The sequence below is a fragment of the Hirundo rustica genome, chromosome 6 (genome assembly GCF_015227805.2).
Source record: "Hirundo rustica isolate bHirRus1 chromosome 6, bHirRus1.pri.v3, whole genome shotgun sequence".
Lineage (NCBI taxonomy): Eukaryota > Metazoa > Chordata > Aves > Passeriformes > Hirundinidae > Hirundo > Hirundo rustica.
This window is the reverse complement of record NC_053455.1, coordinates 62,791,297-62,803,329: the sequence shown is the minus strand read 5'-3', so window position 1 is coordinate 62,803,329 and position 12,033 is coordinate 62,791,297. Positions and strand designations below refer to the sequence as shown.

Below are 12,033 nucleotides of genomic sequence, written 5' to 3'. Positions count from 1 at the left end.
CCCTTACAAGTTTTTACTTCCTATGTCCAGTGTATGCCTTCTACCCGTGCTGTTTTATTTTAATGGTTTTAATCTCTTCAGTTTCCACACCTGCAATCCTACCTTGTCTCTTTTGTGTCACTGAGCAACTCAGATCCTCTACATCGTGTCTGCTTTTTTTTCTTCATTCATTTGCTCACTGTACCAATCCTCTCTCTTTCCTGTCTGAATTCAGCTGGGGAATCTCTCAGCCTGCGGTTTCGTTTTACAACTCATTATATCTATATATGTCTAGATAAAGCTCTGAGTCATTCCTTCTAGCTCATTAGCTTTGAGACAGCTTGCTCTCTAAACATGTAATCTGCTAGATAATGTTTCAAACCAGGATTGTCCCATTCAAATCACCTTACCAACATGCAGGGCTTAGGCTGTGGTTCAACTGTCTCTGATGATTTAGAGATATATAACACAATTATCATAGGAATCATCTGTAGGTTTAATTTTAAAATGTTTTGTGGAGTTGTTTGGGAGGATAACTACTCACTATGCGTTAGACTCAAAAGCTGGACATCTATACTGCTTTTTGGAGTGTTTTCTGATATATGTGCCACATGTTACAGCAGGCTGTATCAGAACTGCTCAGAGCACAGGCAGATTCCTTCTTAGCAAAGTGACAGTGACATTTGTCTTTATGCAGCCAACCTAGATAACATTTCATTGTATCAAACCGGTGTAAAAATTGTTTTGGGGGGAGGAAACAGAGCAAGGAGAGGTGATTAAGGATTCCTGTTGCATAGAGTGCCTGCAATTCATGGTCAGAAGCAGCCTTGGGTTTTGTTTCAGAGACTGTTCCATTTAGTAGATACCACTGCTAATGCAGTAAGGATTCACGGAAACTCAGGACTAGAAGAAAACTGGGAGCAGAGTTATTTGACAGAGTTATTTGACATATAACAAAGTTATTTGACTGTTATCTGAAAGTATCTAATGTAATTTTAGGTAAACTGTGTAATGAATTTTATACAGATAAGGATTTCAAAGGATTTTCATCAATGAAGGATGGAATACAAAAATAGGCCCAAATTTCAAACATAACCCTATTCTTGTAGTTATATCTCAACAAGGAGGGCTAAATTCTGAAAATTTTATATTTAGCCCTGAAAAAATTAGTCAGTGATAAATTTGGTTCTCTGCATTTTGTGTCCCGACGGTTTCTTCCCTTCTGTATTCAATTATTTCCAAAATTCCACATTTGTCAGTGTAGTGTTATACAGCTGCTTCTCAGTACCAGAGAAAATAACATTTCAGCCTGTAACACTCCTGCCTGAGGTGCCTTAAAAGCTAAAAGTTAAAACCATAAATGATGGTTCACCTGCTTCCAATGTATGCAAATATAAACTGTGCTCTTACTGACCCTGAAAAGATTAGTTTTGCTTGATAATAGTGTGATTTTTTTTCCCCTCCATTTTTTTTCAACTGTTTCCCATGCATTTTCAGTTCTTCATATCCAAGTCCTTGGCTGCAAACTGTGAGCAGCCACTCATTTGGAAGACTTATACTACCAGTATTGATATTTTTTTTAAATGATATACCTATCATGTCACTTGTTCATCTCCTATGTACCCTAAACACTCCTGACAGTATTTGTCTTAGTCTAGTTGTCCTTTTCAGTCTGTAATCACGCTGCTAACCTTTCTTGGGATAACTTTTGCTTATGTTTATGTATTTCAGGTTAGCTAAGTAGAACTGAAGCCATTATGGGGAGATACTGTTCAGCTGGTCTGTGGCAGACACAGTCATTCTGACTTTTGTCTAGTACAGGCTGGCTTCCCAATGACTCTGCTGACCCCTCTGCTGTAAACATATCCCTGTGAAATGCTCACTCTGACAATTCACGTTTTCCTAAATGACAGACAGAATGTAGTGGTTTTCTCTGAATTGGGCCTTTAATTCGCATGAAACAACACACGGCTGACAAAACTGGGATTATACCATGAATACTGGAGTGGTAAATGAACTCAGCTGCCCCAAAAACCAGAGAGAATAATCTACCTTTGCCATTAGAGATGAACACTTATTCTCAAGCACCAGTCCTAGGCTGAACATGCTTCACAGGAGAATTGCTTAAAACCAAACCTCTTTAGAAAGAGTCTGTGACCAGAAGCCATAGTGTAACAGCTTTATTTGGCTTTCTTAAATCAAGATAAACCAGGTTATTTTCATTCATATGTGTATATGGGAGGAGGGGATGTGTCTCTGTGCTCTCCATACTAAATCCTATTATAAGCCCTTCATGAAGCATTAATATGTAAAAGTCGACCTCCCGCCATCTAATCTAGTATAATAAGGGCTTGGATACATTATTAATTTTTGTCACACATCTGAGGCCCCCTTTTATCAAGCAAAACCCCCATCTAAATCCCTTGTTGCATCATTAAATTGTGAAAACAGCTTCATCACTCCTGACAGAAAAATGGAAGGACCCTGAAGCATATGGCAGAGGGAGCAGCAGTACCAGCCAGCAGCTCCCCCAGGCCCCTTCTTATAAAGACTGGTTCTTATAAGAACCTGCAATGCAGGAGGGTGACAAAATCACCCTGGGGGCTGACTGCAGTGTTGGCTTCTTTGCCTGGAGACACATGAGCCCCACAGCAGTGCCAGGCATCAGAGACCAGCTCAATCTGCAGGATTTGGGACTGAATATGAAAGGTGGGGTTGGCAAGTGCAGCTCAGGGGGGGTTCCCTCACAATGCAAGGTCAGCTTAAGTCCTCAGAAGTTCAGAAGCTGGCACTTGTTTGATCATCCACTAATCCCCTGCTCATGCTGTGAATTAATCATTGTTTGCAAACCAGAAAGCACACAATATGCCTACCTGCTAAAACAATGGAACTATTTCCCTTTTTAAAATAGAGAAATTAAAGATGTGAACTTCTGGGACTTTTTTTAAAGTTTTATTTCTAAACCAATACTTTCCCTTAAATTTTTATGCTTTTTGTCATTAAGGCTGAGTTACTTTACCTTAATTTTTTATGCTTGCTGTCATTAAGGCTGAGTTAGAGAGATTCTGATTTCACTGACACGTTAATGACAGTTTCAGTGAAAATCTGTGAGACTCTGAGACAAGATGCTCTGACAGTTGTCTGAAATACCACTCATTTTATTCACACAAATAATCCTATCAGATTACTTGCTGGGAAGAAGGATTTAGCCTTTAATAACAAGAAGAATGGCACTTGAGAAACAAAGATTAATTTGAAGTGAAATGTTAATTTGTATAATTTCATTCAGATTAGAATGAGAATGATTAAGAGTTCAGCATCGATGAGAGATAATTGCATTGTAGAGAAATGTAGTATAGTCATGTAGTTACATTTTTTAATGTGAACAGTGCCAGGATTTGAGCTTTGACAGATAATAGGAAATATATGTTATGACCATAGGTGATTTTAATTTTTAAAAAAATGGCATTCTATTCTGCCCTTTGTGTCTCTTTGTGTCAGTAGGTTATGATGTTTGAGTGTACACAAATGAGCTAAAATGGTCACTCAGGTTTGTTTTATAAAAAATTGTCTGTGATTACTGCAGATTTACTTTTGAGGAAATGCTTGGCACATACAGTCAAAACCGGCATTTCTATTTTAAATATCCAACTGCATTGGGAACTGATTCTCTACTGTGTAATCTAACAATGCCCAATTAATTTCAGAGTCTTTCCTAATTTACAGTAAATGTTTAAACGGTTCACTTATGAAATCAGCAAGGAAATACTGCCACAGCATTTTAGCACTGCTTTTGGTAGGGCAAGGGGTTTGTTATCGATTTCTGACATAAAGAATATTTAAAGGGTGTAAGAGAAGTTTAAGATACCATGATATTCAAATTATCTTGAGATGAGGTGATAATACCGAGTACAGTTTCACACCTTGCCATATGTGTGACAGCACAGCAGGTGGTTTATTCACAGACAGCTGCAGTAGCATGAATGTGAAATGGGGAATATTAATTTGAAATAAATTATTACATTTTTAGATTAAAAAAACCCATATGCTTACTTATGGGACCACGTAGCCTGAAATTCACTATGGCAACAGCCCTTAACACTTGACTATCCCTTATATTTTGTTTCATTATCCCTCTACTGCAAACATTTCACAATAGCTAAAATACAACATCCATCACAGAAATTTAAAACCCAATAAAAAAAAGCTGTCACATAATTTCTCTGGTTGGACCAGTGGTGGGCAGTCATTACTGCTACTATTTAAGCTTTTTTAGTTTGTATGGCTGTCAATTGCTGATTCTTGTCATCTCTTTCCAGAGGACTAAAGCATACACTTATACCAAGCAATTTTTCCAGTGGGATTACATGCATACTTACAATCAGATTACCTCCTAGTAATCTTTTTATGTACATGTAACCTGAATACACAGCTCTCACTGATTCTTTCACTAGGCATCACTTTACATTGTCATTTTTGAAGCAAATAACTATCTCTAAAGCAATCTCTAATTTTTCAACACCGATACTAACATGAATGTGTCCAAATCACCCACAAAATCCAAGGTCAAAATCATTGACTTAAATACACTCATTGCACTAAGTAAGGAAAAGCAAACATTCTAGGATTACACTGATTACTTTAGTAGAGCATCATGCTGGAAGCTTGTCACGTGTTTCTGCTCCCTCATGGCTTAAGATCCCACTCAGTGAGGGCTTTTCAGAGTGGTCCCATCCTCCCTGATGTTACCTTGCTCTTAAGTGTCATATATTGAAAAGGATTCGGTCAACCAAAAGTTTAATAGATCATCTGATCGACTGGATCTTTTTGTACCCACGAGTTTATCAGCTTTTATACATATTCCTCAAATGACTGATGAAATGTGAAGACCTCAGCAAGTCTCAGCAGTGTCATAATGGTATCTGACTCTTTGAAAGGTTCATAAACTCTTGCCAGATAATCATCAGGGATAAATATCACTAGCCCAGTTACAGTCACTGGCTTGGTTGTGAAAAACACAAAGAGGAAAGAAGGGGTTTCATCACACCCAAGTAACCTGGGTTCCCTACAGAATCTACAGGCAGAGAGATGCCTGGGAATGATACAATACACATGAGGCTTCCACAGGAATGACAGCTAACTAGATAAAATACACCTAGCTTAGCTGGAGTAGTCCTCAGTTATTGTCATAAATGTAAATGTTTGTGAAGAAGAGAAAAATCTGATTCGAGTATGACAACTTGTGTGCTTCTACTACTGACTTTCCCCGCGATGTCCCCGCCATTGTCTTACAAATGTCTGTAGCTGCATCACTTTACATCTGAATGGGCTCAAATGGCTTTTCTGATGTTGTCTGGGTTAATGAAGACAGCTTTTGATTCTATGGGTCAGATCCTGCAGCCTTTACTCAACCAAAATTCCAATCAATCCTGAGGAGTTACAGACTGTGTAAAGATGCAAAAATGATTAAAGGAGGAAGGAAAGGTAAATAGTCCCTTAAATGGCTGTTAATGGCTATTCGAAAAAGCCTTCTACATTTCTGAGCCATTATCAGAAAGATGGCACTTGTAAACAGAAAGACAATGGGCACCCAGTCTAAAAATTACGCGCTTTGATTTGTTTGTTTTCGACGGTAGGATACCAGTGTTTTCTCAGTTACAGAGCGTCTCTCTGTTTGCAAATAGTCCTTTCTACTGCAGACCTGTCTAAAAGCTAATTATCTCAGGAGACCGTTTTTTGCTTTAGCCACTCTGTCCTCCCTCTCAGCCTCAGGCACACATAAGCCATCCTGCTCGTCTGGCTAAGCCTCTGTGCCCACCCAGGCCTACCTTTCATGCTGCCCACCCCCGAGCAGAGTTAAAGGTGTATATGGCTGAGGTCAGCATCCATTTGCTCTTAGCGAGGCACTGGTTTGAGAGTGGCACTAGGACCCTCGCTGCTCCTGAGAACGACGAGCCCGTGGCATTAAGCGTGGATGTGAAAGCCTCATGTGTCTCCAATGCTCAGTGGATCTAATTAACAGGTAGAATCGCACCCTGGGTGCTTGAAAAAATGCCAGACACCATAGAAACGAGCCCTTAAGTCCCCGGACCATCTGCACTTTCTTTTCATTGTGGAAGTCTCATTTAAACGTGTTTTTCGACCATTCTACAATCATTGATGCTTTAATGAAAAATTCCTGCTGACGGCTTTCCTTTTCATTAAAACAAAAATCATAAAATTCTTGGATTCAGCCACGGGGGGGAAAAAAAAATCTCTCAAGCTTTGATGAAATAATGACTCTCTGAATTTGCCTCTGAATACCTGTTGTTTGAATCCCGTTGCCAACAACCTCCTGAAGTGACAGACTAAAGGAAAAGGAAACCAACCCGAGCTAGCTATCCCCAGCAGAACCAGGGAGTTGCTTGCGGGAGGGTGAGCAGTGCAGCCCCACAGCGGAGTTCCCGATGGCACACAGGCTGTCCCTCCCTCCCTAAGCTCCTGCCTTGCAGCGGGGCTCCGGCCGCGGGGGTGCGGTGAGCCCCGGCTGTGCGGGGCCTGGCTGTGCGGGGAGCCCCGGCTGTGCGGGGCCTGGCTGTGCGGGGAGCCCCGGCTGTGCGGGGCCTGGCTGTGCGGGGCACCCCGGCTGTGCGGGGCCTGGCTGTGCGGGGAGCCCCGGCTGTGCGGGGGACCCCGGCTGTGCGGGGCCTGGCTGTGCGGGGCCTGGCTGTGAGGGGAGCCCCGGCTGTGCGGGGCCTGGCTGTGAGGGGAGCCCCGGCTGTGCGGGGAGCCCCGGCTGTGCGGGGCCTGGCTGTGAGGGGAGCCCCGGCTGTGCGGGGAGCCCCGGCTGTGCGGGGCCTGGCTGTGCGGAGAACCCCGGCTGTGCGGGGGGCCCCGGCTGTGCAGGGTCCGGCCCGAACCTGGGCGCTGTTTAGGCGCGGTTTACCTGTTCGCTGCCAGCCGGGACGAGATGTACCCTCCGGGGATCTGGGTGATTATGTATCCCCAGAAAAAAGAGCCGTGGATCATGCCGACTGTCTCGGGATCCCAATTAAACTTCGCTTTCTTCCAACGCAACGCAAGGGAGCGGGACAGAGAGAGAGAGAGACAAGAGGAAAGCTGTAATTGCGCCACTTCAGAGCTTTCACCCGCAGTGCCATCCAGTGGGTTCCGGTGCCAGCCCCCGCGGCAAGAGCCGGCCAGGGCAGCGAGACAAACGCAGTGAGAGCCTCAGAGCCCCCTGTGCCCCTCGTGTGCCCCGAGCCCCCCAGCGGGCAGGGATGGCGGGGCCGGGCTGGGCAGAGCCGGGCAGCCCCGGGGCCCCGCTCGCAGACTCGGCCCGCACTTACCTCTCGCCTGTGCGGGCACCAAGCCGGAGGGGCTTTGGCTCTGGCTTTGGGTGTTTGTCTCATCTCCCACCGCGCTTTAAAACGGCGCTTATCGTTTAACGCCTTTTGTCAGAGGGAATTCACCCCGCTGTTGTCAAACACTCCGGCAAAACCCGCCCGCCTCCTTTACGGCGAGGCGCACCCGCCGGCAGTCCCGTATTCGATGCCCTCCTTCCCCCATCCCCTACGTTTATTTTAGAAGATATCTGCGTTTTTCAGGGCTGTGTGGAAAAGGCAGGGCGGGGGAGGGCGAGTTTTCCGCACAATAATACCGCAGATTGGGGCTAGGAACTGAAATGGAAAAGCAGAAATAATCGGTAGAAATTGTTTCTGTGTCAAGAACGGGATTTCCGTCCTTCGAAGGCCAGGGGGAGGGGGGAACGGGGAGCGTCGGGGCTCGGGTCGGGGGAAATGGGCAAAACCATCCAGAGCCCGTTCCACCGCTGCTGAGGCGCTTGACTGGGAGCCGTACTGGGAGGATGTGGGATTTACCAGGGAAAGGTTCCCACCTCTTTAATAATTTTTCCTCCACGGTGTATGGTGCTGTTATTGACCATATCCACGATGGCCACTCCCAAGTTACATCGGATGCCGAAGGAAATGCAGAATCCCAGTCCGCTCATGATGGCAATGATGTACCTCCGGGGCAGCCCGAAGCAGGTGCAGTCGCACAACGGGGCTTTCTTCTCGGGCACTTCCATGGGCTTCCCATCTTCCGTCAGCTCGATGGTGTCCCCGGGCTTCTGCCGCTTCTCTAGGACTCTGCCCGACACAAGAAGGGAAAGTCAAGGCCTGGCCGCCCGAAGGCACGACAGTCTCGGGCAGCCGGAGGCTTACGTTCCCCGTTCCCCTGGCTCCGTTGGCTCGGAGGTCGGTTCGAGGGTTTATTCCTCGCTCCCCATTCACCTTCGGCCGTTCCTCAGCAGCGACCTGTGGGAGTCAGGATTAGTCATGCCCAGCTCCCCCCGCCAGCCCTCCGCAGCAGCCCAGGGAGGAGCTCTAGCTGAGAATTTCTCATCTATCATTAAAGACTTCTGCCGGGAGATGTGGGGCGCATGGAGAAGACATCATCGGGAGGCACTGCGGAGGCGCCATGTTGGGCAGCCCAAGGGGCGCGGGAGCAGAAAGCGGCTCGGGGGTTTCTTACAAACACCGAGGGCTGGTCTTGGCGGGCACCTCGCCCTCTGCTCTGCCAACAAAAGAAATGTCAAGGGAAAAAGACGGGAGGGAGGGAGGGAGGGAAGGAGGGAAGGAGGGAGGGAGGAGCGACGAGGAGGAGAGGGCGATATTGTTATTTATTTTACATTTGCAAGATGGCTGTCACACGCAGTGAGGGGACACATGAGGGAGAAGTGGCATCTCCGGAGAGGGCTTTCCCAAAGATCTCGGTGCTCACGTTGTGAGCCGTGTGTGTGATCACCGAGCAGCTTTAACCTTCCCAGAGCAGCCTAAAACTCCCTCCTTGCCCTGGCCCCTTCGGTTTTACTTGAAAATCGTGTCTCCTAGAAAACAGCCTGAAGGAATCTGAGGGGAAACGGTTGGTTGCGGCTATTTCCAACCAGCTGAAGAATGCCAGGAAAGGTGCTTTAGAACATTAAAAAAAAAAAAAAAAAAAAAAAAATCTTTTTAGGGGGAAAAAAAAAAAAAAACCAACAAAAAAACCCAGGTTTATAGAGCAAGCGTCCCATCCCGAATCCCTAAATCTTCTGAATTCACTGAGGTATTTAAAAAGCGGAAAAGCTAACCAATTACGTAGTCTTGAGAAGCAAATAGGTGAGCATTTGCCGACACTCTGGGCTCCAGAAGCGCTGCCCTCACCTCTGCTGTGGAAGTGTTTCCTCACTCGGGGGAGCATCTCTTTCAGGTTAACTCATCCGGCTGATAGGACACTAACAATTAGCAGGAAAAGGCTTAAAAGGTTGTCCGTGTTCGGGAGAAAATACAGGGATTTTCTCCATAAGCGACTCAGCTGAGATTCTCCTGATTTTCCTTTTCTGGGCGTATTATTTCCGTGCTTTAATATCGCGGCATTAAGAAATGTTTTAAAGTTGTGAATGAAATAAACCAAAATTCGTTCGTGTGGGATAAAGGGTAAGAGTGTTTTCCCCCTGGATGGGCGTCTTGTCTTCGGGAATAGACTGGAAATCAATATGTAAGAGGCAAGAACATTGTTTAGATTCTAAGAGGAGTAAACAAAGTGCTCAATTGCCGTGAGCTGAAAAAGATTAGCAAATCGCGCGTTTGTTACTCGAGGTGTGAATTCAAACGGAGCTCTGCTGGAAAATACAAACACCGTTTCTCCATTATGCACTGTGTGACTGCAAATAGTGGAGATAATAGTTTTATTTGAACGTTGTAGAGTCGTTAAGAACGAAAAAGAGGGAAAAAATGTTTATTTCCTTAATTATATTGTAAGCAGTTATTCTGGATTATCCTTTCTTCTTATTATTAAATTTCAACAATTGAAAATGACTTAAATATAACCAGAAACTGTAGGAAATTAATTGCATTGTTGATGACTTCAATTTTGCTTTTGGCTTCTCTTGTTGGTGCACTTCCTTTGAAAATGGAAGCCTTAATTTTGTCTTTATCACTCCACTGCTATGTCCCCTTCCCTTAAAATGGCAGCAGAAGTTGTGACTCATGCTGTGGAACAGCCTGGTGTCTGTGCCCAGCATTGCCGCATAGGTATGGAAAAAAGATTTTTACGTGACCTACCCTGGGCAGACAAATCCGCAGTTCCCTTACAGCTGCAATTCGGGCAAAAAAACCCCCACACCACCCAAAAAAACCGAACGACCAAAACCAAACCAAACTAACAAAGCACACCAAACCAAACCAAACTAAACCAAACCAAACCAAACCAAACCAAACCAAACCAAACCAAACTAAACCAAACCAAACCAAATATTTTGGAGCAATTTCTAGCTGACGGTACAATCGAAAATGTTTTGGAATTTCACAGACTATTCTCAAACGTTGTGGAGGTCACTAAAGTCACCAGATTGGATGGAGAACGATGTGTGAACTTTAGTGCATGCACTTCGTAGGTATGCAAGAATCTGGGCTTAATTATCCGTGTGCACAGGGCTCGACGGTGGTAGAAATGTTCTTTGCACACAGAAATATACGGGAGCGATGCTTTTGAGTTTAGCAATTGCAGCTGTATATCATTTATAGGACAAGCAGATGCTTCTAAAGGCAGATGGATAAATAATTTAACACATTCCTCCATATGTTTCAGCTTCATGAGAAAAAAAAAAAATAGTTCGGATATCAATTATTTATACATCTCCGTGTTTACCTTCATCTGACGACGAATTACACAAAGGACAAGACTAATCAAAACCAGAATATTTTATATATATATATATTTGTTAAGGGCAGGGGGTGAGATGCTGCGAGTGCATTGCAAAATTAAAATGGATCAAAAATGCTGGTTGCTCCTCTCTCCCGATTATGATTTCAAGATGGGATCCTGTTTTTGTGGAAGCAAGGTGGGGTAATCTTTTACTACATCTTTACTGACACCATCCACGAGCCAGATAGGGAAGTTACCAGGGTGCCATATTGAGCAGCTTTCAGCACTAGTTTCCAGGGTCTAGATCGTATCCAGCAGAACCGCAGCAGCTCCCAAGCCTGCCGCCGCTAACCTCCCCAAAGCGTCCCACCTCCTGCAGCAACGGGCGCTTAAGAAAAGCTTCCGATTCTTTCTGGGAAGCAGAATCCCGTAAGGGATATCGGTCTTACCTGTAGAGCTGACCAAGCGATTTTCCAGCAAAATTCTTCAATCCCTCCTTGCCGGGAGTCAAAATCCTTTGTTTTACCGACTCCATTCCTGCGGGGATGCTCGCTGGACAACGCTCTGCTCTGGATACGGTACCGCTACGAGCAACGACGGTTCATATTGCTTTAATCCCTTAACTTTTCCTCCTCATTCGGCGGCTATCGGTGCACCTACGGCTAAAGGGAGACCGGGAGGGAGAGTGCGCGTGTGTGCGAGCGAGGTGGAGACGGCGTGCGGCGTGGGGGGAGGGCGAGGGAGCGCGCCTGTGTGCGGCAGCGAGGGGCGTCGGAGCGCGCTGCGGGCGGCCCCCGGCCCTGCCGGCGGCGCCGAGCTGCGGGGCGCGCTCAGAAACTCTCCTGGCCTCGCGGGGATCGGCGGCGGCGGGCGGGGGCAGAGCCGCGCCCGGCGGGGAGGGGACGGGGCTCTCGGTGCGGGAGCGCGTCGAGGCAGCGCCGGCTCCGCGTGTCCCCGGCCGCGGCGCCTGCGGGGGCGGGGTGCGCTCGCCGCCCCGGGCACACGCCGCCAAATCCCCGGAGCCGCCGGCCGAGCCACGGGCGGAACGGGGCCGCGGCGTGTCCGCCGCCCCTGCCCGTGCCCGCGTTCCCTCCGGGCGGCGCTGGCCCCGGCACGGCCGCGGCTCCGCTCCCCGGGCGCTTCTCTCCTTCAGCACCGCGGCCAGCGCCGCGCCCCTGCCTGTGCCCGTGTCCCTGCCCGTGCCCCTGTCCGCGTCCCTGCCTGCGCCACTTCCCCTGCCCCCGCCGCTCCTCGTAGAGCGCGGTGTGCGAAAGGACGCGGCCTTGGCTCGGCCGGTCTCGGGCAACCCGGGCACAGCGGCGCTAGCGCTGCTGTTACAGACAGGTAACAGCCGCTCCGAAGGTACATCTGCCTCTGTATCCACGT

At 47.0% G+C, this 12,033-nt stretch overlaps 1 protein-coding gene across 1 annotated transcript in view; it reads right to left on the bottom strand.

The window, feature by feature from the left end:
• Positions 1-11,403, bottom strand: part of SLC17A6 (solute carrier family 17 member 6) — a 28,909-nt gene extending 17,506 nt beyond the window's left edge. The window contains exons 1-3 of the mRNA XM_040067969.2: positions 11,097-11,403; positions 7,856-8,108; positions 6,905-7,023 (exon numbers count right to left, since the gene is read on the bottom strand). Coding sequence (XP_039923903.1) covers positions 6,905-7,023; positions 7,856-8,108; positions 11,097-11,182 — 458 coding nt within the window. The 5' untranslated portion in view covers positions 11,183-11,403. The remainder of the gene's footprint in view (positions 1-6,904; positions 7,024-7,855; positions 8,109-11,096) is intronic.
• Positions 11,404-12,033: the final 630 nt, after the last annotated feature.